At 40.4% G+C, this 27,624-nt stretch overlaps 2 protein-coding genes across 9 annotated transcripts in view; one reads left to right on the top strand and one right to left on the bottom strand.

Moving 5' to 3' along the window:
* The window catches only part of SCFD2 (sec1 family domain containing 2), a 186,866-nt gene extending 175,283 nt beyond the window's left edge, over positions 1-11,583 (bottom strand). Inside the window, exons 1-2 of the mRNA XM_023925784.2 lie at positions 10,826-11,583; positions 6,151-6,319 (exon numbers count right to left, since the gene is read on the bottom strand). Of these exons, the coding sequence (XP_023781552.2) occupies positions 6,151-6,319; positions 10,826-11,561 (905 nt within the window). The 5' untranslated portion in view covers positions 11,562-11,583. The remainder of the gene's footprint in view (positions 1-6,150; positions 6,320-10,825) is intronic.
* A 3,409-nt stretch (positions 11,584-14,992) lies between these two features.
* The window catches only part of FIP1L1 (factor interacting with PAPOLA and CPSF1), a 38,215-nt gene continuing 25,583 nt past the window's right edge, over positions 14,993-27,624 (top strand). For 2 of the 8 annotated variants that reach the window (XM_086891204.1, XM_086891208.1), the window contains exons 1-9: positions 14,993-15,142; positions 15,829-15,868; positions 18,209-18,266; positions 20,858-20,961; positions 23,221-23,282; positions 23,503-23,610; positions 24,750-24,880; positions 25,154-25,222; positions 27,474-27,583. In XM_086891204.1, the coding sequence (XP_086747330.1) occupies positions 15,061-15,142; positions 15,829-15,868; positions 18,209-18,266; positions 20,858-20,961; positions 23,221-23,282; positions 23,503-23,610; positions 24,750-24,880; positions 25,154-25,222; positions 27,474-27,583 (764 nt within the window). In that variant the 5' untranslated portion in view covers positions 14,993-15,060. The remainder of the gene's footprint in view (positions 15,143-15,828; positions 15,869-18,208; positions 18,267-20,857; positions 20,962-23,220; positions 23,283-23,502; positions 23,611-24,749; positions 24,881-25,153; positions 25,223-27,473; positions 27,584-27,624) is intronic. The other 6 variants (XM_086891205.1, XM_086891209.1, XM_086891206.1 and 3 more) reach the window with 3 other exon arrangements.

The following is a 27,624-nucleotide window of genomic DNA, read 5'->3' on the forward strand; positions in this document are numbered from 1 at the left end:
TGGACTGCTGAAAAGGAAAAAGGTACCAACCTCTAAAACCCTCTAAAGCACAATTGCCCTGAAAATGGACCTTAGTAGCCCAACAGGAGTCCTGGAAGCACAGGGCCAGGCTGTAATTTCACCTGTTATTGGTGAAAGGAAAGTTTCAGAGTTTTATTTAATGCAATGGGATGGCTGCTTTTCATAAACTCTGCAGTTAAAACTTCCTTCTCTCCCCAAAGTGCTGCTTACCTTGTTCAGAAAGGCAGATAGGAAACAGCTGTACCATGGATGGTGGCTTCTTTTGAGCTGGTTTAGGGTTTTTTTTTGTCTTGGGGGCATTGAGTTTAGGTTTCAAACAATCTTTAGGAGCAGAGTTCAGTAGAGACAGGAGGCTGGGTCCCGGGAGAGCAGGATCGTGAAGCTTCCAGCAGGGGGAACTGTCCAGCAGAAGAAACGCTGGAGGAACACCCCAGCAGCAGGGACGGGCAGGGAGCACCCCGCTGCTGCTGCGCCACCACCAACATACCGGACCAGATCCAAAAGCAGTTTTTAGCACGAAGCTGTCTCTCTCCCCGTCTAAAAGAGCCTCGCCATCCTTTGTTTTGGGTTACCCTTCCTCCTCTGTAAGACTCGCAGTGGATATGAAGCAATATAGTCATGACATCTGGATTTTCTTACTGCAATAGCAATGTTTCCTCTCTAATATTAACATTCCAGAAAGGAAAATTGCTCTAATTTATGCCATAAATTTCCAGCTCATTCAAGAATAACACTGTCCCAAATTACCTTCTAAAAATGTATGCATGCAAAAAAGAAGTTGTGGATTTTTTCCTAATTAATATCTACAGATGATGTAAAGGAAATATTTTTTTAAAATATTGAAAATACCAAAAAGACCCAAGAGCCATACTGTTTTAAAAAAACCCAACAAACATCAATATCCTTCAGATACTTGTTCCCTGATTAAAAAAATAATAAAACTTAAAAAACTCCAAGAGAATAAAATAAATGATTCAATAAAAGTTTATTTCCCAGATTAAAGGGAGACTTTAGTCTCCTCTTCAGTTTTAATTCTTGTTGTCCTTTTCTTTGCCATACACACATAAAAAAATCTTTCATTTGAAACTGACATCATATATGTGACTGTTTAAAGAATATTGCAGAGTGTGTTACACAGAGATCACTGGAACTGCTGCTCCATCAGTTCCCAGGAAAGGGGGCCAGGTGAAAACAACCCAAAACTGCCTCCCCTCCCAGGGCAACAAAGAACTGTGAGTAGGAGTGGGAAGGACACAGTACCAAAGAAAGGACAAACAGATTCTGTGTTCAATAGTCCTCACACCTTAGCTCCACTTGCACTCATCTGCATTGTTACTTGCACCCCCAGAGATCAGAATCCCTAGGATTTTTCTGCCTTCAGTATGAAAATGTGTATCCTAAGAAACTTCCTGTTTTACTGGTTTAGAAAACAAATTCCTTGGACAAGGACTACAAGAGGAATCAGAGGCAGAAAGGAATCAAGTGACCTGTCTGAGATCATGCTGCAAGCTGAAAGCAGAATCAGCACTGAAATACAAGTCCCCTCACTTCATGGCCTTCCCTCACGTTTGGGGTTGTCCAAGTCCCACCAGTACCAGAGGAGCACTGAATCATCACATCACACCCAAAAGCAAAAATGCAGCTGGAGCGGGGCTTTCTTCTCCATCCCAGTTCTAGCATTTGTAAAAAGTACTGATCAGTCCAAAATGGGAATAACAGCTTCAGAACTAAGAATGATTGGGAGAAGTATGTATTTTCAACTGCCACTAACATGAGACACTGAAATTTTATCATTCCATCTCCAGAAATGTCCTAATTTTTGGCCCACTCCCCAGCACATCTTCCTTTCCACTCCTTATACAAGACTTAAAGAAAGTTATATCTGTTTATGGATGCTGTGATTCAAACATCTGGCCTGCATAAAAATGTTTTCTGCATCACACCCATCAACATGGTCACTTCATTCTCAACTTGTTATTTTTCCCCCAAAAGCAAGTACAGATGATTTAGTGGCTCCACCTGCTCTGTCAAAAGTTATCAGCCATATTGCATATTGAATTGCTTTAGGCATAGCAGCCCAATAAATTGTGCTACATTATTTCATCTTTATGGAAAAATGGTTGTTGTAAGAGTCCAATGGTTCTTTGTAGATTGCATTAAATACATATATATTTTAAATATCAATTGGGACTTTTAAAAATATTTTAACACCATACTGAATTCTAAGAAGCCTACAATCTTCAAACATTGGAGAAAGGAAGCAAGAGTGAAAAAACAAGCAAGAAACCTCTATTCAGCAAGTTCTTGAAATGTGCATAAACAAACTAAATATTCAGTCTATTCAGCAAAATAGGAGACCATATCAAATATGTTCCTGACTAAGAAAAAAAACTTTATCAAAAAAGAGTAAACATAGTTGTCCACAGTGTCATATAAATCTTTACTTCTCACACACCACAGGTCTGTGACCAGAATTCAGGCATTGAACCCTCAGTTGGGGTTTTTGGGAGCCACAGGGGCTTCATGCACCTCAGCTCCCAGCTCACACAAGGCAGAAAAGATAAACCTCCATCAAGATAAACTAATTACTGACAGCAAGAGCTTCAACATGTTAAAAAAAAGATCTTATAAGCACAAGATGAGTGCTCTGAGAAACAATGTGGCCAAAATGTTATCAAATGTACAGGATGGATTGCACACAAACACAGAGCTTGACGTTCTTCTGAACAGACAACCCCTAGAACCCCTAGAAGCCTAGAAGCTACATGCATACTTAAAATCAGAAGCTGAAATTTGGAAGAATTCCTCTACAAACACTGTATGGGTCATCAAAATACAAAGACCAGCAAGAGTACTGTAATCAATTTTTTCAAATCATCCTTATCACTAAGCTTTCACTACAATTTCACTTCTATTATGCATCATTTGTTTGAAAGGACAGTGTGACTACTACTTTTCTGGATCGGACACCAGCAGTTCTGATCAAGAGTGGATGTCTTTAGCTAAATACCTATGAACTGTTTCCCTTCTGTTATGTACATTCATCTGTATATAAAAATGAATAAAATACTTTGACACAATTCTGAAAGATTATAACTCTACTATCATCCACACTGGAACAGCAACATGTCAGTGACTACAGTAGGGCAAACAACTACGCCATGAGATTTTTGAGGCTAATAAGACTAAAAAAAAATCAAGAACCGTAGAATTGTTTGCGGGTTTTTTGAAGAAATTCCCTTCCTCACAAAGAGGGCACCTTCAAAGTACAGTAACTCAAGCAGCATATGGCATTTACATTTTCATCTAAATCTTTAAAGAAGCCCATTATTTCCTTATATTTGAAAAAAGAGCCCTGCTTTATTTCACCACACCAACCATAAATTATTCATTAATTCTGTTTGCTAACTCTGTAACTGAGCCCAGATGTTTCTGCTGGAGTGGCATGCTGTAAGAGAAGTTAAATATAGCAAGCTGTATGCAAGGACCAGACTCTCTCTCTCCCCTCACTACAGCATGCTCAAATATTACTTGAGAAAAAACAATGAAAACATTTGAAAAATATTCTGAATATGTGGGTCTGAAATGCCACAGTCTGATCACAAAATTTCATGTGAAAGAACTCCCATGCATTTAATTTGGGTGTAACTGAAGTCACTGGTCCTGTCTCTGGGGAAAGGGCTGGCACTTTCACTCACCAGAGTAAACAGAGAATTTACAAGAGGAACACTCCTTGCCATGCATCATTTACAAATACAAATGACGACTTAAGTTTTCAATTATAAGAAACACTTCTGAGGCAGCTACCAAGGGCAACAACCAAGTTGATGAGGAACTGAGAGCATCCTAAGCAATTCACTATGGAATTGACACAGAAACTTACCAGAGGGAATTTTTAATCCATTTCAGTGCTTCAGAAAAACAACCATTTTACACTAGCAAAGATGATAAATGTCTAAACCAACACTGAAAACAGTCCTGTCGACCAGAATGGAAATTACCACCTTCAGCAACACATTCAGCCACTGTTATGGTTTCAAGCACTCTTCATCAACTGCCTTAAGCGAGTTTGGAAGTGTCTATTTTAAACTAGGAGCTATTCTTGATCATTATATAGTTGGAGAAGAAGTGAAAAACAGATTAAACATCACAGTGTCACTTGGAGTTTGGAGACTCTTCTAAGGCCCACAACTCTTCTTCAGTTGTGAATAGTGATAATGAGAGATTTTCAGAGGTCATCTTGTCCCTTTGCTGTGCTGCAAGGCAAGATTAAGACTGTTTAAAATATCTGACTGATCTGTCCCTAAGTAATTCCAGTGTAACAGATTCTGTACCATGAGGTACAGAGGGAGGGTATTTTGGAGGAGCTGTTATAGACCAGTGTGTTAATGGCACCACTGCCTTGGTACCAGGTATTAGCTACTGTCATCCAACTTTCCCACACTTGCATCTTGTAGCCATATTCTGCTGTTCTTTAACCAGCTGTGTCCATATGAGACTTTGCAAAATAAGTTAAGACTAATTACTGTTAACAGAGGGCATCTTCCCATTAGCCAGCAAATAGGCAAACAAATCTTGATGTGTATATATACTACTAGCCACCTTAGAACATAGCACAACTCTGTCAGCTGTTATTAAAAACATGAATACATGACTGAAGTCATAATTTAGTCATGGGAAGGCATACCAGCACTACCTTTAGTCTTCTCAATGTCAATAATGTGAGAAACAATAGAGTGGTAGCACAGGCCAACAATCTCAGGGCAGTAAATATCTATTTTTTTTTTACTAGTCCACACTGACAGTATTTTCTTTATTTCTGGTAGCTACTCAAAGTTAGCACAAAGCTATCACTAAATTCTACTATGGATAATAACCTCTTCATTTTTCTGTGTAGACAGATCTTTAAGGACATCTCACTTCTTCAGGAATCAGCAGGAAAGCAGACAGCGAGAAGCAAACCAGACCAAATTTTATATAAGCTAGTCACCCTGGCAGCAAGTTAAAACTGAGTCCTCCTCTATGAGGAAACATTTCCTCTCCAACTTCTAGGGAAGAAGAGAGGTATGCAACACAAAACCTAGAAACTGGACCCAGTTACAGCATGTGTGAGAGATGGAAGGTGACAAAGGCTCTCAGAAAACAAAGACCATATGTTGCTAACGGTGGAAATCTGTGAAATCTTTGTTGGGGGGGAGGGAAGAAAAAGGATACAGTGCAGGTGTAGAATCACAAAACAAGTCAAAAGAGATGAATATAAATTATATTAAATAGCCCATCTCAAAAAAAATCTAATATATGAGGAGAGCATTATAGTAAAGGAGAAATAACTTTTAATCCCCTTTGCACTGTATTAATTTCTAGAGCACTGCTGAGAAATTTTTTTCTTGTGGAGTGAAACCAGCACCTGGTATGTTTCCTTGTTTTTGCATAGTAACAGGAGCTGCAGGAAGGTTTTCATTTGGACAACTAAATTTAGAAAGTGAAACATCAAATCTGACACACTTTGATTGTAAAGTCTTAGCTACACATTACACATAGCTAAGTACAATTATTTGAAGTTACTGCTTTTAGGTTGCTCTTGTTTAAGCAAAACTCAGGCCCTCGTGAAACTGTCTGTATACCTGAATTTGTGCCTTATCCTTCTCCACAGGTATTGTGTTTGAAAACAGGGATAAAACCTTAAATTAAAAGGTACTCTAACAAAAATTCAGCATCCAGCTACTTTATGAAGAGGCTTATGGGAAAAGGAAGTCACCATGGAGACCTACCTGCTTGCAAGACCTATTAGGCAGAAAAAGAAATGTCACAAGGAGAATTCTTGGTGTTAATCTGTACTGATTTTTACAACAGTAATCTACAACAATTTAAACAACCCAAATCTAAAAGGTCTTGAGATTCTCCCACTTTTGGAAGTCTTATCTGGCCTACTCACTTAATGTACACATATAGACTATTACATTCCAGCAGAATTACGACCAGATGGGGTTTTGCTGTAAACTTGACTGCTTTCTTTTGTTGTTTTTTATAAAGACTTGTTCTCTGTTCATTTTTTCACAGACAGATAACAATCACATTCAACATTAAAAAAATAAAAATAAAAAAAAAAAAGAAGAGAAGAATGTTTACTTTGGTTGTGCTAAGCAGCCAGGTGCTATAATACTGCAAGTTTCATCTGTAGTCTGCAGTGCTGTAAGTTCCACCATGTTAACCATCACATCGGTCTTGTGGCCAGGAAGTTTAGGAAGCACAGAAAGAATCTTCTCTGCAAGATTGTCACCATGATGGCCAACTGCTCCTAAGGAAAAAAAAAATAAAAGCCAAAAAAAAAAAACCTATCAGGTGCATAACTAGAAAAACAAACACAAGGAATTTAAAAGAAAATAACCATGTTTTGGGGAGGACATTGGTACTCTTAACATCACAACTACATTTAGCTTTTCAAAAATATTTTTCTACAAAAGTAAAATTAATTTCTAGAATGTGTAAAGTTAGCATAACATTTCAGAAAGATTAATTTAAAAAGCACAGATTAGACTTAGTTTTACAGCTGTTAGATATTCACTGGTTTTACACTTAGACATGAAAAACATATTTTTTTCCCTAAGGAAGTTGTTAAATAATATTTGTAATGGTTATTGAAAAAAGCAAGGAAATATTTATATATACACTCCCATGCATACTGTACTTTTCTATAAAATTAATAGGGCTGTGCTTAAAAGGACTATATACAAGTTGCATAAATAATCATCCAGGCAGGCCAGTCTAATATTAAAATAAACAATTACCAATGGCATGCCACAATCAAGATCATCACTTTTATATGAACTGAGGGCAGCTCAGGTGAAACAAATATGAAATAACTAAACCAACCCAAGTTACAAAGTATGAAATGTCAATTTGACTGGATTCCAAGAGAAATTCCGGACTCCAGCTGGCATGTATTCTTCAATTTTCCTGATTTCAAACACACATGCTTTTCTTTCTATTCATGAACTCTCAACACAGGCTCTACAACCAACTTAAAAAATACTAGGGCTGTGAGCCAAGTCAAAGCAGAAAAACATGACACACACTACAGATAAAAAAGTCAAGAGAGAGGGACCAGAAACCTTATTACCTTTAGGTCAGGAACAAGATATTTGAGGGTATTTGTAGTCTGCCACTTAGCCTATGGTTCAGAGATCAGCACAGGGCTGGACAGCAGTGCTGAACTTAGTTTTGTTGTCCTAGCTTTAACCACAGAAAAACAGGAACTTTTGAAGCACCACTGAGAGGCAGGAAAAAGTTCTCTCAGGCTATATTCCCACTCCATCTAAGTCTTTCTGTGTAGCGGCTATCCGCTCTTATGTTTTCATCATTTCCAGAGATCTGTTTCAACAGCTGAATTAGCTTCACATGCTCCACAAATCCAAACAAGGACCTTACATCAAGTAAATTGCCAAGGTCAGATTATTAAGTGCTCTTGGACAGCAGAAGCAGAAGAGTGTCGCCAATTCTATAGCAGACAGGTATCCAGGTGGCAAGCCATGGTTTTCCATGGTTTATCCACTATTCTGTATTGCAAAGGAAATTGAGAAGCAAGGATGAAAAAGGAAGAGAAAAGTGAAGTCAAATTCTGTGCTGCCAATGCCTTTATCCACAGAAAGCAAAGAAGACACATGTGGCCAGCACGGGGTGATACTGCAGTGTGGATATCTGACCACTCGGCTGGATTATTACCCATTTGTTCCACCAAAGACAACAACAATTACAGAATGACAGCAACTTTCTTTTCTACCATTCTCAGCCAGAGTTAGACAAGTGAAGTGCAGATGCAATGAGCTAGGTTATCTTTGTGACTCCCTAACTTATCTTATTCTCAAAAATCCCTACATTCTTCTTACCAAGTTAATCATATGTAAGGCACACTGCAACACTTGCAAAGTTGCACAGGGAAAACCAACAGTAATCTTCTGAACCTCCACCCCATGTACTGGAAGCATCTCTCCACACATGCTGCATGCGAGCAACATTTAGCTAGACAAGACACTAGAAACACCTCAAATGCAAATAAACCCACATAATTAACATCCCTCCTCTCTTCTTGGCATACGGGGAAGACTCAGTACTTGAGCTGACTCCATGAACAGCCAGTGCCATCTCTCTTTCCCGTAACTGTTACCTCTTGGAGGTTTCCACTGGTCCACTGACACTACTGGCTTTTGGCATGCCTCATCAAATCAATCACAAAATATCTGCTGGAGGTTTTAAAAGTCACTGTCACCCCAATCAACTGCATAAATCAACCAAGCCTGAAAAGACTGTTAAACTTCACAAGACCAGGACAGGAAATCACAGGGAGTCACTTGCAAACTGCACTGACTTCAGCAGGGCACATGGGACTAGTTTTGATCCTCTCTACTCACCACTTCTGAGGACAGTCAACAGACTGCTCAGCAACTTCTCATGAGCAACAGTGTTTAAGGCACAAGTGTTGGGTTTGAATACTGCCAAAGTACAGACAGATTGAGCGTTCGTGTGACAAGTTATCTGACCACTGCAAAATATGAGTTTCCATGCCAAGCTAACATCTAGCTTTCAGGATACAAGAACTCTTATGCATCATGCTGTTCTGATTTAATTTTTTTCTTTACAACTTACAAACTGAAATAGGTGACATTTTATACAAGTTGTAGCCAATACAACTTGCAAAGTCAACCTACTAATTCTTTAACAGCAGCCAGGAACTCATTAGCTACACCCCCTGCTTCCCCTGTGAATTTTTTAACGTACAGTTTTTAGCAAACCAGTGAAACAAATCTCATTGTGTGGTGCTAAATTCAGGTTCACATTGAGCTTTACCTCTAGAATGCACTAGATTTTTTCTTCCTTCAGTCTGTGTTGTATTTGATAGGACAAGCATCACATCCAACACATAGGAATAATTCAATGAAATTACCAATGAATTCCAGAGACATTTGTTGGTAACAAAAGAATGGTTGTATGCAGGGATCTTAATTTCATTTATGGATACTGGGAATAGAATCTTAAAAAACCAAATCCTGTAACTTCTCATTCTTACTCCATATAAGCTTGAAGTTTCCTTCCAATGCTGCTCACTACAGTCCTGATGTTATCTCCAAAAAACCTTCTCCTACTGAAGTACAAGATTCCACACTTCCCACTATCTGCGTGCATAAATAAATCCTTTCCCCATTCCCACCCCAAACCAACACTCTTCTCATAATTTCATTTTAAGGCTCCTTATCCAAGTCCACTTTCCTGCAGTCTTCTGATCAATCTTCCCAACCTCAGCACAGCATTAATGGTCTGGATCCTTAGCTGCTCTTTAACACATTGTTGACGGCTATGAACCCCACAGCAGTTCAAGGATACACAATGGCAAAATCATGGAAGGAAAAAAATACTGAGGAAAATTCAGACAGACCGGCTGCAGGGTGCTACATTGTACCAAGTACTTGCTACATGACACGTGGTGGCAAAAAATTGCGACCTGAATTACTGACTAAAAAACAGAACCAGGCCCATGCATGCCAGCAGGAGGTATGTACGACTGGGATAGCAAATGCAGTCATTCCTTTATCAACACACATATGTACAGAAACACCTTCAGGCATATAGATATGGCTAAGGGTTACACAGAGACATGTATCTGCTTAGACAGATATAAAGATAAGAGTGACAAGTAGATACACTAGATACCTCACAGCAATCCATAAGGCTGAGTCTGAAACATGCAGACAGTTTCCTTCACCCCTCATGGCGGCAAACAGGTACAATTAAGATTTATAGTTTGCAGCAAAATGGAAGTGCTAGAAACAAACCCTTGGATTTACAGCAGAGCCTTCTACTTTACTCTTAATTTCTATGATCCACTGGGCTACAAGGGTGTGTAAGCAACCATCGTGGCCACAGGGTTAAACGTGCTCTCAGTGTTGCCAGATGAAGAACTGTTTGCACACCTGGTGGCTTAATATAGTGATTACTCTTCAAACCACTAGCCTGTGGAACAGAACCGCACACCACTTTTTCTGTAAGATCATGCTAAACACAAACCAAGAACAGGAGAGTAACCAGCTCAGTTATGCCAACGTTCCTCCTAATTTGGAAACCAGCACCAGTTCATTGGGCAGCTAAGTATGACTTTGGGGTCACTGACCACCAGGGACCACCACTTAACCAAACCATTTCAGCTATTTCTGCATGAAAGTATGCACCTGGTATTAGGGCTATTGGCACAGCATTTGGGATCATGGAAGCAGCCTGTAAGGTACTTTTCCAAACAACTGGATAATGTGAGTAACGGATGATCTGGATGCTTGAGAGCAGTGGCTTTTAATCCAGGAAGCATGAAACTGACACTGGGACAAAAGATTACAGTCAGTACACATATTCTGCATGGTAATAGCTGTCTTGGGACAGAAAGGAGGATATTGAGTATCACCAGCAGAATTCTGGAACACCAAGTTTTCCTACTGGAGCAGAATGATGCGGAACTTCCAGTGACTTCTGCTTTGAACCCAGCTGTGTTTCTCCAAGCTTCAGAAGAAGCCCAGAGTTCTACTATGACTGCCTGGTAACCACTGAACACAGAGCAAGTGTACTCTAGCAGACCAGATCTCAAGAGTAATCCCACATAGGACCCAGAACTGGATATAGTGATGGGAGGAGTGCAGTACAAAGTGGAATATGGATTCTTGGTAACACCAGGTCGCCAGAGCTCCCACTATCTGACACCCTCCCGATGGGGTGGGTATGGGCCCCTTAGAATGACAGCCCACACCAGCTGAGGATTTCTTACCAGCAAGGTCCAACGTCCTGTCCACGAAGATGACAGAGGCCTTGTTGGTGGCTGTCCTTCTCCTGTTTCTGGCTGGGGCGTAGCTTGCCAGCTCAGCGGCGATGAGCCTGCTAAGGGCTCCCACAGCAAAGCTCTCCTCCCGCAGGCCCAGGCCGGTGAAGAGAGAGTCGAGGTCACCTACCAGGGCCCGCACCGCCGCCCGCAGCTCGGCGGGCAGCGCACCCAGCCCGACCTCTGCGGGGCCGGGGCCTCCGGGGCCGGGCAGCGGCGGGAGGACCGCTGCCAGGGCGGGCAGCAGGCAGAGCTCCGCCGAGACGGGTGCCAGGAGCGGCGGGTCCCGCAGCACCACCTCGACGCGGCCGCCCTCGCCCGTCCACCGCCGCAAGGTCTCCTCCAGCTCGGCCGCCCCGCCGCCTTCCGCCTCGCCGCCGCACACCAGCACGTAGTGCCGCACGGTGCCCTGCTCCAGCACGCCGCGCACCGCGGCCGCCGCGCCGCCCCGCAGCGTCCCGCTCAGCACGAACACGACGCAGGCCGCCCCCGCCGGCACCGCCGCCTCGGCGGACAGCGCGCTGACAGCCAGCGCCCCGGCCGCCAGCAGCTCGCCCGCCCCGCCGACCCAGTGCAGAGCCTCGGCGGAGGGCGCGTCCATGAGCACGGCGGCACGGCGAGCCCGGGCCAGCGCGGGCTCCCAGGCTCGGCGGCTCAGCTGCCGCAGCACCTCCGGCACCGCCATGGCGGTGACAGCCACAACACGCCGCACGTGCCGGGGGCGCCGCCGGCGCCGCGCGATGATGTGGCGGGCGCGGGTTGGCTGCGGGCCGGCGGGGCGGGGCGGGGCGCTCGCGGGCCTCGGTGGGCGCTGCGGCTGCTGAGGGTCCCCGGCTGTGCCACCGCCCCGCAGTGTCACCGCCCCACAGTGCCACCGCCCCGGCTGTGCCACCGCCCCGCAGTGTCACCGCCCCGCAGTGTCACCGCCCCGCAGTGTCACCGCCCCGGCTGTGCCACCGCCCCACAGTGTCACCGCCCCGCAGTGTCACCGCCCCGGCTGTGTCACCGCCCCGCAGTGTCACCGCCCCGCAGTGTCACCGCCCCGGCTGTGTCACCGCCCCACAGTATCACCGCCCCGCCTGTGCCGCGGCCTGCCTGGGTGACACCGCGGGACCAGCTGCTTTCTCGGCACTTTAAATGTACAGCACCCGAGAGGCGAAACTTTCATCACTGCTCCTTACCCTACTATTGTGATTTATCAGCAAAAGGCTTTGGTGGATGAGCTGGCAAGACGGAGTAATCTTCCTCAGTAAATGCGACTTTTCTCTGTACAGTTAGAGATGTATGACAAATCAGTTTAATTCCATTTCCCCCTCTTAAAAGCTCTTGATCTCGAAATCAGTTTCAAAGCTAAGGAGAAAAAAACTGCCATCACAAGCATCGGCAGTTTCTCCTCCCCAGATAATGGATCGCTCAATTGCAAATCTGTGTTCTACACTATTCACTTGGACAACCTCCTTGGCACACAGTGAGGAAGGTACCTTTTCTGACATAGCAGGATTATCAGCATTAATAAAGAGATAAAATACTTAATTCGTTCATCCTCCGTCTGAACTGGTGTTCTCATGTCTCTTACAGATTCAACTGTTTTCAGGAAAACATGAAAAACATGAGTAATGCTGAATTCACTAGATTTCCAGTAATTAAATCAGATCCTTTCCTTTCAGTGTTCCCCACTGACATTTCTACTCAGATGCATTCTTCCCCATCTTTGTGCTGTTCTAGCACCAATCTGTTATTTTAACTTTAGGGCATATAAGTTCATGACACTAGAAAAATATGTAAGTTAATACCCTTCTTGACTATTTTGATTTGAAAAATGAACGCTAAGAAAGGATGGGGGATAGTTAACCACTGGGCCCAAGAGTTTATAAACAAGTAGAACTATCCTTCTCTCAGACTGAATTACCTCAGAGATTACATATCTCTGAGTTTTTGCTTTAAAGGTGAGTGCTACAGACAAAAACTACATAAATAATGGTTTGCCCAACAATTTAAAAGGGGTTCTGAACCTTTAAAACCATTAAAAAGGGGAGGGGAGGTGAGCTGCCCTCCTTTAAAAGGTTGAGGGTTTTTTTCAGATATTATTGTCAAAACATCAGATTTTTTTAAGAAAGTGAATAGTTTTTTACTTTATTAATACTGTACAGACTGCAACTAGTTCTGCATATGCCAGTGTTAAAAGAAAAAAATTACTTGCCAGAAGACTAAATGAAGTTAATCAGTTTAAAGCACAATGGTTAAATTATGAAACAAAATGATCTAAGTAGTTTTTACAGCTTATTTTATCCCTTGTGCAAGGTGACAACTACTGTGTCAGAAGAACTGGTTCCCATAAGTTGGTATCTTTTTGTGGGTTTCTGGGGTGTAACCTGTGAGTGAAGATGGCAATGCAGCTTGCAAAGATGCATTCTGTCTTCAGCCTTTCAGCTACTCTAAGTCTTAGAAGAAAGAGTTTTTACAAGCCACAACCATTCAAAGTGGATTTTTCCATCACCACCAGCTCTGTGTGATTTCTCCTTAAAGGTTTGTACAAGGAAAACTGCCTGGAGGATCTGCATTAAAGTATTTTAAAACATTTTTTGTTCTTAGCCTACTCTTGGTTTCTATTTATTGGGTTTTTCTCAAACATGGTTTTCTTTCTTCTTCTTTCTTTCTTCTATGTCTGCAGCCAAAGGAAACTATTCAAATTTTGCTGTGTCATTTCATATTAGCCAGAATTGTCTTAAATGGCAAAGTAAACAAAACTGAAACAAAAATTCATACACTGATCTATGAAGAGGTACTACACATACACATTTGTCTTATGAGCAACAAGTGACTCAAAATGGTGAAAAATGCCTTTGCTGATTCCACAACTATTTGTATAAAAAATGAAATAGCAATACAAAAACCTATCCAACTACATCACACAATTCATTATCTGTACACAATACTCAGACATTTAATTTTAAATAAAAAAAGATTTTGAGTGGGTTGGTTGTTCATGTGAACTTCAGTGAAATGTCATGCCATATATGAAACTTTCAAACAAACTTCTCTATGTAGGCAATTCAAATAAGTTCCCCCCACTGAGAGTTGTGTTTATGTTACAGTGAAGTCCTCTACTCTGATTTTTCCCAAGCTGTGAAAAGCAGGGCCCTGATTTAGTTTTCACATACATCCTGAAACACCACAAGCTCCATTTGTTCACACAACTGTTTGAAACTTGTTTGGTCAGTTGTCAGTACTTAAATTTTCTAATGCATCTTGCAGTTGTTGTCTAGCATTCACAGATGTAAAGTGAGCAAATCACCAGGAAAAATGGTTCACTACTCCCCACCGCTTTTAAAACAGAATTAATGAAATGCATAGAAACACTTTGAACATAGAAACACTTTGAGCACAGAAACATTTCGGAACACTCACAGCACACTATGAATGTTAAACTCTACTGTACCTAAAAACAAAATCAGGACATTTGTGAAGGAAGAAAAGAATCTATGAAGAGTTTTGAACCTAAAATACTACGTCCAGCGGGGACAATCCCTGAGCCGAGGGACAGTGCTAGCAGAAGCAGCGGCGTGTTTACCCCGTGGTTACGCTCCCCCGGCAGCTGCCATCAGCCGCCAGTAGATGCACGGCACTGGAGTGTATGTGCGTTTAGCCAAGTTCTGCTTCTGGAGATACACAAGGATGTTCTCGAGGAGATGGCCATGCTGCCGGTGAACCCTGCCGAAGGGACGGACGGGCGTCCAGGGACTCAGGAGAGCACAAGGACCACCGAGAGCAAAGGGCAGCGAGAGGAAGGGAAGGCGGCTCTGGCAGCGCGCCTCGGGAGAGCGGCGAAAGCTCAGCCGCGGTGAGTGGCAGCGCACGGACAGTGCCCGGCCGGCTCTGCGTAAGGGCAGTCCCGGGGCCGGGCCCAGCCGGGCCGCCCCCCGCAGCCCGTGCCCGGGGCGCCGCGGGGCCGGGCCGGGCCCGCTTCCTGTGCGTGTCACTCACGCGGGGGGGAGGGGAAGCGCCGGGCGGCGGCGGCGGCGGATCCTCCGCGAGAGGCCGCGTTGGGCGTTCGCAGCCGCCCGCCCGTGCACCGCCTGGCCGCGGCCCGAGGCGCCGGGGGAGCTCGGGGGCGGCGCGGCGGGGCGGCCCGGCGGCGGGAGGCGCTGCCGGGGCCGGGCCCGCGCGTCCCGCGGGAGGCGGCCATGTCTACCGGCGAGGCGGAGCGGCTGTCGGCGGACGCCGATGGGGCCGCCGGGGACGAGGAGGAGGAGTGGCTCTATGGCGGTACGGACCTTCCCCGACCCCCGTGCCCAGCCCGCCTCCCCAGCGGGCCGGCCCGGCGCCGCCGCCGCGGGGGGGCCGTGCGGGGGTGCGCAGGCCGCGGCGTGCGCCGCCTCGGCGGGCCGCTGAACAAGGTCCCCCAGTCCCGCCGCCCCCGTGGCTGCGCAGCCCCTTCACTCCTCCCGGGCAGTCCCCCGGTGGCCACGGCTCCCGGCCTCTTCCCCTCCCCGATCTCCGCTGCCGGTGCCGCGGGCCCTCAGCCCGGGCCGCGCAGGCCGAGGCGTGCAGGGCCTCAGCGGCGAGAGCCCCGCGTGGTGTCCCTGCCCCACAGGCAGCCCTGGAGGGACCGAGCTCTCCCTGGTGCTCTCCTGCCCGAGTTCCCGGCGTTGAAGTACTGAAACAGCCTTAACCTTTTATGTATTAACTTTTTTTACAACTTTAGGGACGATCTTTACGTTCAGATATTAATGAAACATAAACTAAACCCTGCCCATGTGGTGGACCTGTCAGTGCAGAGCACTGCGAACGCTCAGGGGTCTGCTCGACTGATTTCACAATTGAAATGTTACAAACATGTCCAATAGTAATCTGAAGACTTGCCTAATATTCTACCTGCCAAGATAATCCATCACAGTTGATACCCTAGGGATTTTATTCTTAAATATTGTGTTTCTTTTCTCTTATGGTAGATGAAAATGAAGCAGAGAGACCAGAGGAAGAAAAATCTGGGTGAGTATCTTGGCAACTGGAAGCCCTGTAGCATGGCTGCACAAAACCTATGTTCACTACATTCTTCTTCCCAGCTCATTGAAAGTTGATAGCGCCTGAACACACTCTGCTGTCTTTGAAAACGTCCTTAAGATAGTATGCTTGTACTTCACTTTTCCGTGAAATAGCTGTACCTGTGAAATTGGGTCGCTTAAGTATGAAAGTTAGTTTAACTGTATGAACAGCAGTAACCCCTCATAAAATGCCCACAGGTCTTTTATTTTTGTAATCATTGTGCTTTGTGGTCTTAATGATGGATCACAACTTGTTTGAGATAATTTAGCAACTAAAAAACATCCTGTCTCCCAAAGAGTTTGTTGTGTAATTACAGAAACAGGAAAACAAAGAAGCAATGGAAGATTACTGGATAGTTGATGTACAGATCACATCTTCTTAGGCTTTTGGTTTGTTGCTTTTTTTACCAGTGAGACAGTATTTGAAAGAGAAACTTAGGAAAGCCTTGGAAGTATTTGAGGGGAGCCTGCTTGAGTTACAAAGAGCTCTATGAGAGCACAAAGATGCTCCCTTGAAAATCTAACAAAGTTAATGGAGATTAGTAATGAAGACTGACTGGAAAAGGGCAGTCACTTGTGCTGAATGAAGGAAATTCTCATACTTGGTAAAATATGGAAATTATTGATTGTCAAGATATATTAAACAAATAAAGGGAAAATCAATATATGAAAGCATACATTGTTATTTTCTATAGATGTTTCCATTTATTCAGTGAGAACTCTTGCATTTAGTTAGCCTTGGTGGGCTGCTTGTTCATAAGATTGCTCAGTTGTTCTTTTGAACTCATGTCAACTTTTGACAAGCACAGAATGACAAAGCAGTAATGACCTCCACCGCATGACTACATATGATATCATTGTGAAGCAGCTATAAAGTGTAATTATGCGATTCCGAATATTTCTGTAGAATAAGAAACAGTTGTTTTCTTTCACTTTTTCCATGTCACTTAATAGATTTTTAGACCTGCATTTGTCTCGAATCCCATCTCTTTCAGGACAAAGTTATTTATTTGCTTTTTAGTTATTTACTTGCTCTTTATTTAGAAGCTATTCCATATCAGTTGATTCCTTATTTTCAGTTACCTTTTCTTGACCTGGCATCTTTGTCACTATTACTGTTATTTAGGAAAATTATTTGCATGGAGGCCAAAATGATCTTTAGAAACAGCATACTCCAGTTTCTCGTCAATAGTGTCTAGCATGGCATTTGGCTCTTTCAATGCATAGTTTTGGACAAAACACATAGCAAATATTAACTTACGCATCTTAGGAGTTGTGTTTGGAACTGTGGAAGTAGGGGACAGTTCAGCTGTTAAAAGTTTTGGTCTCTGGCCTCTTAGTTTTGGCATTGTTTGTACATACAGAAATGGTGAGGTGTTATTCAGTTTCTGTACCCAGTCTGTCATTTTACCAGGTGATGAAGCAAAATGATCAAGCCTGAATCCCGAGGCAATAGCTGGGCTGTATTGGGTGCAACACTCACGGGAGTGTTGCCAACAGAGTATGGGGTTAGAATCACTCTATTCAATAAAATTGGCAATTGCACACTCTGTTTCAGAAATACCTTTTCAGTGAAAGAATATTGTTTATAGATGTCTCCCTGCTTACTCTGCTATTTGTTGCGCAGCATCCTAAGAGCTAATGGGACTGTGCAAGTTAAAATATTGCTATGCGGGAAACAGTAGAAGGTAGGCCCAGTGAGACAGCTCATTTGCATGGATGTCACAGTACTCATCCTTTTAGATGGACCAGTAGTTTTAAATTTTTTACAGTTCTCAGTCTACAGCTAAAATATAATTGATTTAGTCATTGAATTGTAACTATTCCTTATGGTAGAAGAAAATTTCACAATGCTGATGTGGGAATTCTGTTTCAGTGAAACATTACCTATGGATGTTTGAATGTTTTTTTCCATTATGTTTTTGAAAACTGTCAGTCTGCAGAAAAAACCCAAACAACTTATTCTCCCTTCATACGTTACAAAGTATTTCAGTTTGATTTCAAAATAAGATCCAAGTGTAATGCCTCATTACGTCTGACTATTCTACAAACATCCAGTTAGTATTATTTATGATAGCTAAATATTGCTAGTATAAAGTTATATTCATCTAGATTGTTTTTAGTAAGTCAACTTTGTTTTTTAATTAATACAGAAGACACCTGGAGCTTTGGCTTTTCATCTGGAATGATGTAGCAAAGCTTTTTCTTTTTGCCATTAGCTGATACCTGTGAAATAACATGTGCATAAATACCTAGTTTCATCTTTTCCTATTTGTTTTTGTTTAAGTGCTCCACCCCCACCTGGAAGTGAAGAGGAAGCTGCAGAAAATGGAGTTGTGAAAACGGTAGTTTTAAACATGTTTTTGAAATACTGTTTGCATATGTTTTGATTCAATGACTTACTGGGAATTCATAATTTGACTAGGACTTATATATAAATGATTTAGTATCTAGGTGTACACCTTTTTTTTTCTAAAATGTGTTTGTGATCTGCAGAAACTGTAGAAATTACTAAGTTAGGAAATCAAATTTCCAGCTGCAGTCCACTTTTTAAGTGTAACTTACAGAAAATAAATGAATAATATTCCAGGTGTTTTTGGGTGGACAGAAAGCTGGTGCTAGAAGACACCTCTGTTTTCTTAGAGACATCCTTTCCAAAATGATGGTCTGTTTTTTCTCAGTGATAAGAAAATAAAGTCCTCTGATCCTTTTTCTTTTTTTGAATGTGATAGACAAGCACCATTTGCAGAACTATGTGAAAGTGTGAACCAGGAGATGATTACACATGCCTTTCAGAGGCAGCATAACACTTGCTTTGTAGTAGTCTTCAATGTTTATTATGTCTGATAACATCAGTGTTAGTATGGCGAAGGAAAGGACCAAGAAATTAAATTTACAGTTGTTGTGTTGGTTAAAGTATTCAGGTTACTGTCAATGGGAAAAAATTAAGTATGAGAAGTCCTATGAGAAAATTGTAGTTTTACTTCAGTGGCACATTTTAGCTTATATCTTCCAAGAAATAACTTTAAGCGATGCAGAAACCATCATTGAGATATTTGTGCAAGTTTCAAGGACTGGCCTCTTAGTGAAGTACTTTTTTTACTGTATCTCTAACACTTTATTTATGACAGGCATTACAGTGTATTTAAAATTAGGGAAAAAGTTACTAAAACTTTGGAACTTATTTCAGTTGTTTAAACTGAAAAGCTACTTAAAGTGCATCAAAGGTGTTTGTATTTCTGGAAATCCTTATAGGGTCAGTTTTCTTGTACTTGCATGGCTTTTTATTTTTTTTTTTCTATATAAAGCTTGGCATTGTTAGGTTATCATTAGAATATCTCCACAGAATTGAGAACTTTATGGTAAATGGTGTCCATGAACCTTCAGCAGCAGCTTAGAAAAATGGGTGTTGTTCAGGTTGGTGGAATAGGAACAGGTGAATATTTCTCTGAGGAGGGAACTAAGAAATCATTGATTATAAGTGAAGTGGGTTTTGGTTGGAAAGGTACATTGTCCAGACAAAGTTTTATTTCCTTCTTTGATGCCTTTTTAATGTTGTGTGTGTGGGTTGCCTGGTGAGTGATGAATTTGCACTTTTCAGCCATACCGATTTGAAAGACTGTCTTGAGCTGTCATTTACCCAGTATCCATACTGATCTAGACTTGGCCTGTCTTCCCTACCCCAAGCATAGACTCTTCATCGTTATGAAATTGAATTTATGTTGTGTAGTGAGGATGAACTGCGTTCCAACGTCTTATCATCTAAGGAGCTGATGATTTTTGGTGATTTTTTAATGTACCAGGCAATTGAATAGATCATATAGTAGACAAAGGCTAGAACTCAGCTGTGCATAGATAACTGCAGGCTGCCAGGGCAGAATCAGCTTGGCTTTGATGTGTCCAGCCTCTTGCTGAAGGATTCCAAGATGTGAATAAGGGTGATTTGGCTGGAAAAGTTCACTTGGATTTCCCAAAGTTTCTGAAGAAGCTCCTCGCCAAAGGATTTTACAAAGCTATGCAGTTACAGAATAAGTTGTACATGGATAACTGATTTTAGCTGATTTGTAATAGATAGAAAACAAAGGGTAGAAATCCAAGTTATGTTCTCACAGTAAAGTCACCTCCAGGGAGGATTCTCTGGAATTTTGTGCTTAACCTGTGCTGTTTAATGTGTTTACTTGGAAAAGAACTAAGTTGTGGAATCACAAGCTTTCTGATGATACAAAGTTAATTGAGATAGTAAGATCAAGGCCTAACTGTGAAGAGCTGACTGGTTAATACACGGTTATTGAATTCTGCATAGAAAAAGGAGAGTGATGTTCATTGTGAGGAAAAATACAGATCTACAAATAAAATGGTCTGAATTAATCATTACCACTTAGGAGGGAAATGTTTAGTTCTAGTGCTAGTCTGGAGTCTAAAAAGCTCAGCCTACAGCGTGCTCTTGTATCTGATTTTTCTGTCTGTTGCTGAAATGTTTTAAGTATTTTATGTAGCTTACTTATGTTAGGACGTAAATAGATTTCTCCAGTGTTCATCATCAACTGAAAAAACGTTTACCTGAGTTATGTTGAATATATAATTGATGAAGGCAAGAAGCTACTCTTGCATATCTTTTATTTCTTTCCTGACTGACAAGGTAAGAATAGAACCAGTGTGTATGACCTAGCTAGAGGGAAAAAGGATACTAGATAGTGGAAGCTCTTTTATGCTTGAGAAACTGAACCTAATATTGAAGACACTTCTCTTTTTTCGTCCAGATGTTTCAGATACTTGTAACCTCCTAAATTTACTGTTAATGCTACTCAATTCTAATATCTAGGAAGGGGAGAATTTTCTTCTTTCAAAGATTTCTAGAATGGGTAGTTTTGTCTGGATTGTGTTTCCATTGTGAATGTAAGTGCTTTTGTCTAAGCAATGATTTTTTCTTTTATAGAAGACGGCAGAGGCCGAGGATGACAGTGATAGTGATAGTGATGATGACGAAGATGATGTTCAAGTCACCATAGGGGATATTAAGACAGGAGCGCCACAGTTTAGGTAAGTTATTTACAGACATTAACTGGGGAAACTTTTGAGATTATATTTAACTATTAATTCAGTCTCTTTAATACTTGCCATTTACTTGCCTTTTTAATATTTATGTATTTATATATTTTTATTATTTTTATCTTTTCCACATATTTGCCATTTAATACATGCCAAAAATGTGAGATTGTGTGCACAATTATTGTCAATTGAGAATTTTTTCAGCTCTTTAACAACGTTTTTAATGATACAGTGGCTTGAAAACAAGTGAAATAAAATCAGTGGAAGACAAAGAAGAGTTTTGTACGAGTTTAAATTGTGTTTTCAGATTTTGAGAAATAATTGTATGAAATTTGTAAAGGAGTGAGTTCTTTTTCATTACGGAACGGCTATGTTATATAGCATTTTTGGGGTTGTTACTGTGACTGACATTTTGGTTGCAAAGGATAGAATGGCAAGAACATGAGAAGTCTTTGTCCCTCATCCTGTTTGTAGTGTTCTAATTAAACCTCTAGTTTCAATCCCTATTGATGTTCTCAAACAAGATTTTAATGTACTTAAGAATTGAGCTGTGAGTCTCTGGAGATTATTTCTCAAGATCATGGTTTAGGCATTTGTACTGATCTTGCTACTGTTATTGCCCAATATCCCTTCTGGTCTTGAAAAGGGACTTGTTTTCCCCTGAACACTTTTGTATAGTGCTAATTTTACCCAAAATTATGAAATAATGTTTTTCACTGCATGGAAATTTTCTAAGGGACATGGTTTACTTGTTTTTCTTGGCAATCTTAATATTTTTATGCTTATTAAAACCAGAGTTACTAGGGTGCCATTTCTTATTCAAAGTATAACAGGTCTGCAGGTAAGCCTGACCCATGTATATTATTTTGTTTTTAACTTTAGAATACAGATATTTACACCTGTTTGAAACAGTATTTTTAAACATTTTTGGAGTATTTCATATTCTAAAATACTGTGCAAATCAATGTAATAGAAAAAGAGCCATTTCTTTCAGTTCTTTATTCTTCTGCTTTCACTGCTTGCAGTATTCTTGTGGTCTAGGCAGTGACTTCAAATTTTGTAGCACTAAAGCAAAACTAAATTTATATTCTCAGTGGATTTGCTAATGCTCTTTCCATGTATGCAGGAAACAATGAGTAGATGATCCTAACCTAATTGAAGTAGAAAGTTTTATATAGAAATGCCTATCTTCTGAAAAATCTTCTTTTCTGGGCAAATTGGACAGAAAGTTCATGGAAGGGCAGAAAACTAAAACAGAACACTGCTGTACGTTTTAACTGCAATAGAACAAGTCTGTTCCATAGGATTAAATAATTTTTCATATAGAAGTCAACTGCGGTTTAAAAAACCCAATAGATTGGTTTGATAAAATCATGCACAAATACAGCGTGGCATATCAGAAGGTTTAATGTTTTGTGTCAGTTTTATGCTGTTGTAGCACCTGAAAGAAAGCTAGAACTGCACAGAAATGGATACTGTAAACTATACCCTGGCCTTCTAATTATATGCTAATCTCATGATGTGTATAGGTCACCTGTGAGGATAAGTTACATTACACAAAAATGGTAGGGAGGGCTAGCTCTTAATGTTGCAAATGAACAATACTATAATTCCTAAGGTAGTTAAATCTATTCAGTAGTTAGGTTTCTAAGTGCATTTTTATGAAGAAAGCTCTCAAGTATTTTAGAAAGTGAAAAATTACATACTTTTCTGTTGGTCACTAGGATGGATGATTACTAGAAGTACATTGAAACAGCATTTCAATCATTTTAGAGAAATGCTTGTATTTTCCACTTCTGTACAGATTAAATGGAATGATTATGAAAAGAGAAAATTATCCATCTAAAGCCTTCCTTTTTTTTTTAATTTATTTTGTTTTTACTCTAATCCCCAGACTGTCATCTGTATCCCTAAATGAACTGCATTTTTCCTTTCTCTCTCTTCTTCTGGTTCTGTCCATTCTTGTTTCTATCAAGGTCTTTATCCTTTCAACTCATGAGGAGTGACTGGGACTTGCCTCACTACTGTTTATTAGTTGGAGAAGTTGCTACTGAGCATAGAAAGGTACTCTCTCTTCCTCCTAGGCTGATCTCTTTACTTTTACAGTTACCAGCTTGGAAAGCTAGAGATTCAGGATGGTGATTGAGCCTGGGTCCAATATGTTTCTGGATCTAGCTATCTCTTGTTTTGTGTTTTCTTCTGGTTTAAAAGTTTTCTTTGTCTAATTCATTTTTTGTGAATTTCTTGAAGTTATGGAGCAGCACCTGTGAATCTCAATATTAAGGCAGGAGGACGAGCTTATGGATCTTCTGGTAAGAAAATTTACATAGTAATATTAAATATTAAAAAAAAAAGTTAAAAAAATAAAAACCTGTATTGTTTTGGATTAAGGAAGTAATTTTTGTTTTTAAAACTTGTTGATAAATTTGTCTGGCTTTTATTTATTTATTTTTTTTTATTCCAAGTGTAATGCTACTGATAAAATTCCATTTGGTAGAGACAGAAGGCTCTAACTTCAGCTTTTATTCACAGGTGCAAAAGTTAAAGGACTGGATCTAGATGCACCAGGGAGTATTAATGGTGTGCCACTTCTGGAAGTAGATTTAGATTCTTTTGAAGATAAACCTTGGAGAAAGCCAGGTAATGTCTGGTTTATGTTAACTCATACGTAGGTGTTCATTACATTATTTTAATAGTGATTCCTGTTGACTGCATGTAGATGTCATCTTACCTATCCCTCTGAGGTACTTTACAGCATCATTTGGAAGAAGCAGCTATGTTAGTTGTTGTTGCTGCCTGGTGTGCCACAGAGTGCTGGGGTGTGCAGTGTTTCTTAGCATAGATCCTCATCACATGTCAGGAGGAGACAGGCCATTTTTTTAATATATGTGTATCCTGAACTCCTCTTAGAAATCTGTGTTTCTGTGGAGATTACTGCCATTGCTCTGTGCCATGGAACACAAGATAAAGCAAAATGGAAAATAGTTCTGGCAGGTTTCAGCATGAAGAATCTTGAAACGTAGCTGCCTGTGCTGGGTTGTGTTTACGCACAGACATCCATGAGCTTTGAATAAGAAACTGGGACCTGCTGCATGGACTTTCCATGAGTCTCCTCTTTATTGTCTCTTTGGCTCAAGTAATTTGTCCAGACTTTTCTAATTATACCAGCATTGGTTTGGTTTTTTAGTACCAGTACATCTTGCTGCTGCGTATAGGTTTTTTTTAGTGTTTGTATCTTGCTTTGGTAATACAAATAGTGTCTACAAAATGGAAAAAAAAGAAGCCTTTGATGATTATCTGGTGTTTGAAATGTTAGCCGTATTAAATATATTCTGTGCATTTGAGTTACAACTGTTCTCTCTTACACTAAAAATACTTCATGGCATCAGAGGAAACCAGGAGCCAAAACAAAGTGAGAAGTCAAATACAGAACAAGCAAAACAAAAGGGAGCGGTTCTTTACTGAACATAAAGCAAATCTATAGATCTTATATTTATCTTGTTGTAAAGGTATTGGGATTATGATATCCCATGACATTCTCTACCCTTGGTCCCCACTTCATGATGCTAGGCAAGTTACTGTTTCTGACTAAATTTTAATGGTTTTATGATCTTAGCTGTGAATACTCTATATCTGTTGATGAATTGTGCATTTCAGTTGTGGTTTTTTAGATCAGTAGCTAATCAGTGTTGATGCTCTAAGTAGAGATGAATATATATTTAGTGGAGAAAAGATGAACTTTGTAATGTCCTAAAAAACATATGCTTCACTACTTAAAGGGGCTGATCTCTCCGATTATTTTAACTATGGCTTCAATGAGGATACCTGGAAAGCTTACTGTGAAAAACAAAAGAGAATACGAATGGGTCTTGAAATTTTGCCAGTTACCTCAACCACAAATAAAATTACGGTAAATAGTGCTTTTTTTGTATTGTACATGTTTTTTTTCCCTGTAAAGCTGCTTGTGTGTCGTAAGCTTGTTCCGCCCAGTTCAGTATATTTGTTAGTTTGCACCTGACTCCCTTCCCTGAACCTCGATTGCTACTGTGTTGCTTCACTGGCAATTGTGTGGATAGTGTGACAGACAGCTACAGCTAGATTGCATCTGTTCCTTTACTGAGACTGTGGCCCATCATTTAAGAGTTGTGTGGTATCTTAATGGGCAATGTGTTATTTAACTTAGGCTGAAGACAAAGCTATGGAAGTAAGACCAAGTGCAGAGATTCTCGATGGCAGATACCATCTTTTTAAGGTGAATTTTAGTAAAATTTTGTTGGTTGCTCTCGTTTTTTTTGAGTATTGCTTCCCATGTCAGCAGAGACTGATAGAAGAACAACTGATATGGACACAGCCATTATTTCATACTTTCATCTTACATCAGTGACTTTCTTTATACTTCACAAAATGCGGATTAAAAAGTGTTGCTTTGTTCGTCACTCTTCTGCAAACATGTGAGTTAGTGGCCTGGTGAACTAACAAATTTCCCAGTGAAATGATTTTTTCTTGATGTGATGGTTTATTTCTAGTTGTAATGCGTTCGTTTGTGCAGATTAAATAATTTGTGCAGATGGGGTGGGAAGCTTTTGTAGACATGTTTGTTTTTTCCTGTGGCATTGTAGCTCTTACTACAATGTTTTGTAACAGTTATCCTTGACAACTCTGATATGAAAATTGATCTTCCATATTTTTGTGTTATCCTTCTGGGGTTAGCTGACAATAAATCAAGTTATGTATAATAATTTTTCCATTCAGAAATGCTGGTTTTCAGAGAATAGAAAGACCTACATGACAGCATTTATCTTAAGGATTCAACTTTTTTTTTTTATATTCTCATTTTTTCAGTTTCTCATTTACTTGCTTGATCCTAAACTTGACATTATAATACAAAGGTTATTTATTTTACCTATTCCTAATATGTAGTCATTTTTGTTCTTGAACTGTCTTCGAAGTGACTTGGAGTGGTTTCTTTCTTTTGTGTACTCCTGTCAATTGCAGATACAAAACAGTTAATTGCAGATGGGTATTTTTGTTTTCTCTTATATTCTACTTGAGGATATTCAGTTATTTTGATTTTATTCTCACAAGAATGGATCAGAAGGTTTCTGGGGCTTTATACCTTTCTTAGTTATCATTATAACTGTGCTGTGGGACAGCAGAAATAGCAGACAGTAGGAGTTAAAATTTGCAATTGTCTGAAGTATTCTGAAGGAAAAAGGATAAGTAGTCCAACCCAAAACTTGCCCTATTTCCAGCTCAGTACTGACTCTGGTGATCAAACAGTACAGGTAATAATTGTATTGTAAGAGTTTGTCATGTTTTAAAAGTTTACACATAATTATTAATTTAATTTTCCTTCTCTTTTGAAGCAGTCTCATGTAATATAATAATAATTGTAAATGTAATAAATTTATATTTACATGTAATTTATATTAATCTCCTGCAACTGGCAAGAACGTCTCCTACATTTTCCAATTGCTAATTAACTTGTAGAAATATTTTTCAGATAAATACTTAGACCTTTTCCCCCTCATTTTTCTGTATAGGAAACATTCATTCCATTTTTAATGAATTTTAACTGTTTATGTGCATTTTTATGGATTTGGGAAAGATGTGCCTATGTTTAGAAGTGAGGTTCTGCAGAAACACAGTAGTTCACTTGTCTACAAACTGTGAGAAAACAGCTTATACAATGTTACAGCATGAGTGAATTAGCTGCATAGATTAATGCAGCTGTGTAGCTGGTACAGTGGGAGTGATTTTAAAAATTGAATCACTATATTTGTCCTTAATGCTAACCCACGTAGGTTTTTCTTTCACATGTAGCTGCTGCTGAAGTAAAACAATACTTAATGTACTTGCACCAAAGGTTTTGCATAGCTTTAATGAAAGAAGTGTCTGGAATTTTGCTGTCCTTCAGCCACAGCAGGGTGTTTCTGAAGTATTCAGTCTGAACTAATGAAAAGTCTTTTACAGTTTGTATAACCCAGAGTATGAGATGACTTCCTGGTATGACTCAGAAATTAAGTGGTTACTAGATCTCACAATCAGTGAGGCAGATGGAGAATCCATTCAAGTTTCTTGTCTCATGGTTTGTTGGTAGTGCATAAGAGTCTTGTTAGATATCTCTGCTAAGATTAAGAAGATTTTTTTCTCAATAAGTTTCGTTCTTTAAAAAATTAAGATGTAATTTTTTTCATACAGGAAATTCTTCAAGAAAATCAGTTTGGTCTGTTCACATACAAATGAAATGCTTGGAAAATAAATATTTAAACTGTCTGGTCTTCTGTAGCAATTCATTCTCTGGCATATTGATCCTTATATATATTAAACACAGTACACAAGTAATACATCAATACAAAACACATTATTTTGCTAGCTGTGCAGAGGTGACAGTTTCTGAAATTCTTAATAAAGGTGGACTTTCTTTTTGTGTTGGCTATGTGTTGAGTTTTGGAGCTACTACACTTGCAAGGGTAAACTAATGATGAAACATTATTTTGAAGGTACAGCAGGGCAGAACTGGAAATTTGGAGAAAGAGTTGGCAGTGCAGTCGACCAAACCTGATTTCACATCTCCTCCTGCCTTATTCAAATCAGGAATTCCAGCAAACAGGTCAGTTAGCTGTAACTCATGACCAAAAAACTCCTTCTGCT

This window comes from Cyanistes caeruleus, chromosome 5, assembly GCF_971803275.1.
Source record: "Cyanistes caeruleus chromosome 5, bCyaCae1.hap1.1, whole genome shotgun sequence".
NCBI classification, from domain to species: Eukaryota; Metazoa; Chordata; class Aves; order Passeriformes; family Paridae; genus Cyanistes; species Cyanistes caeruleus.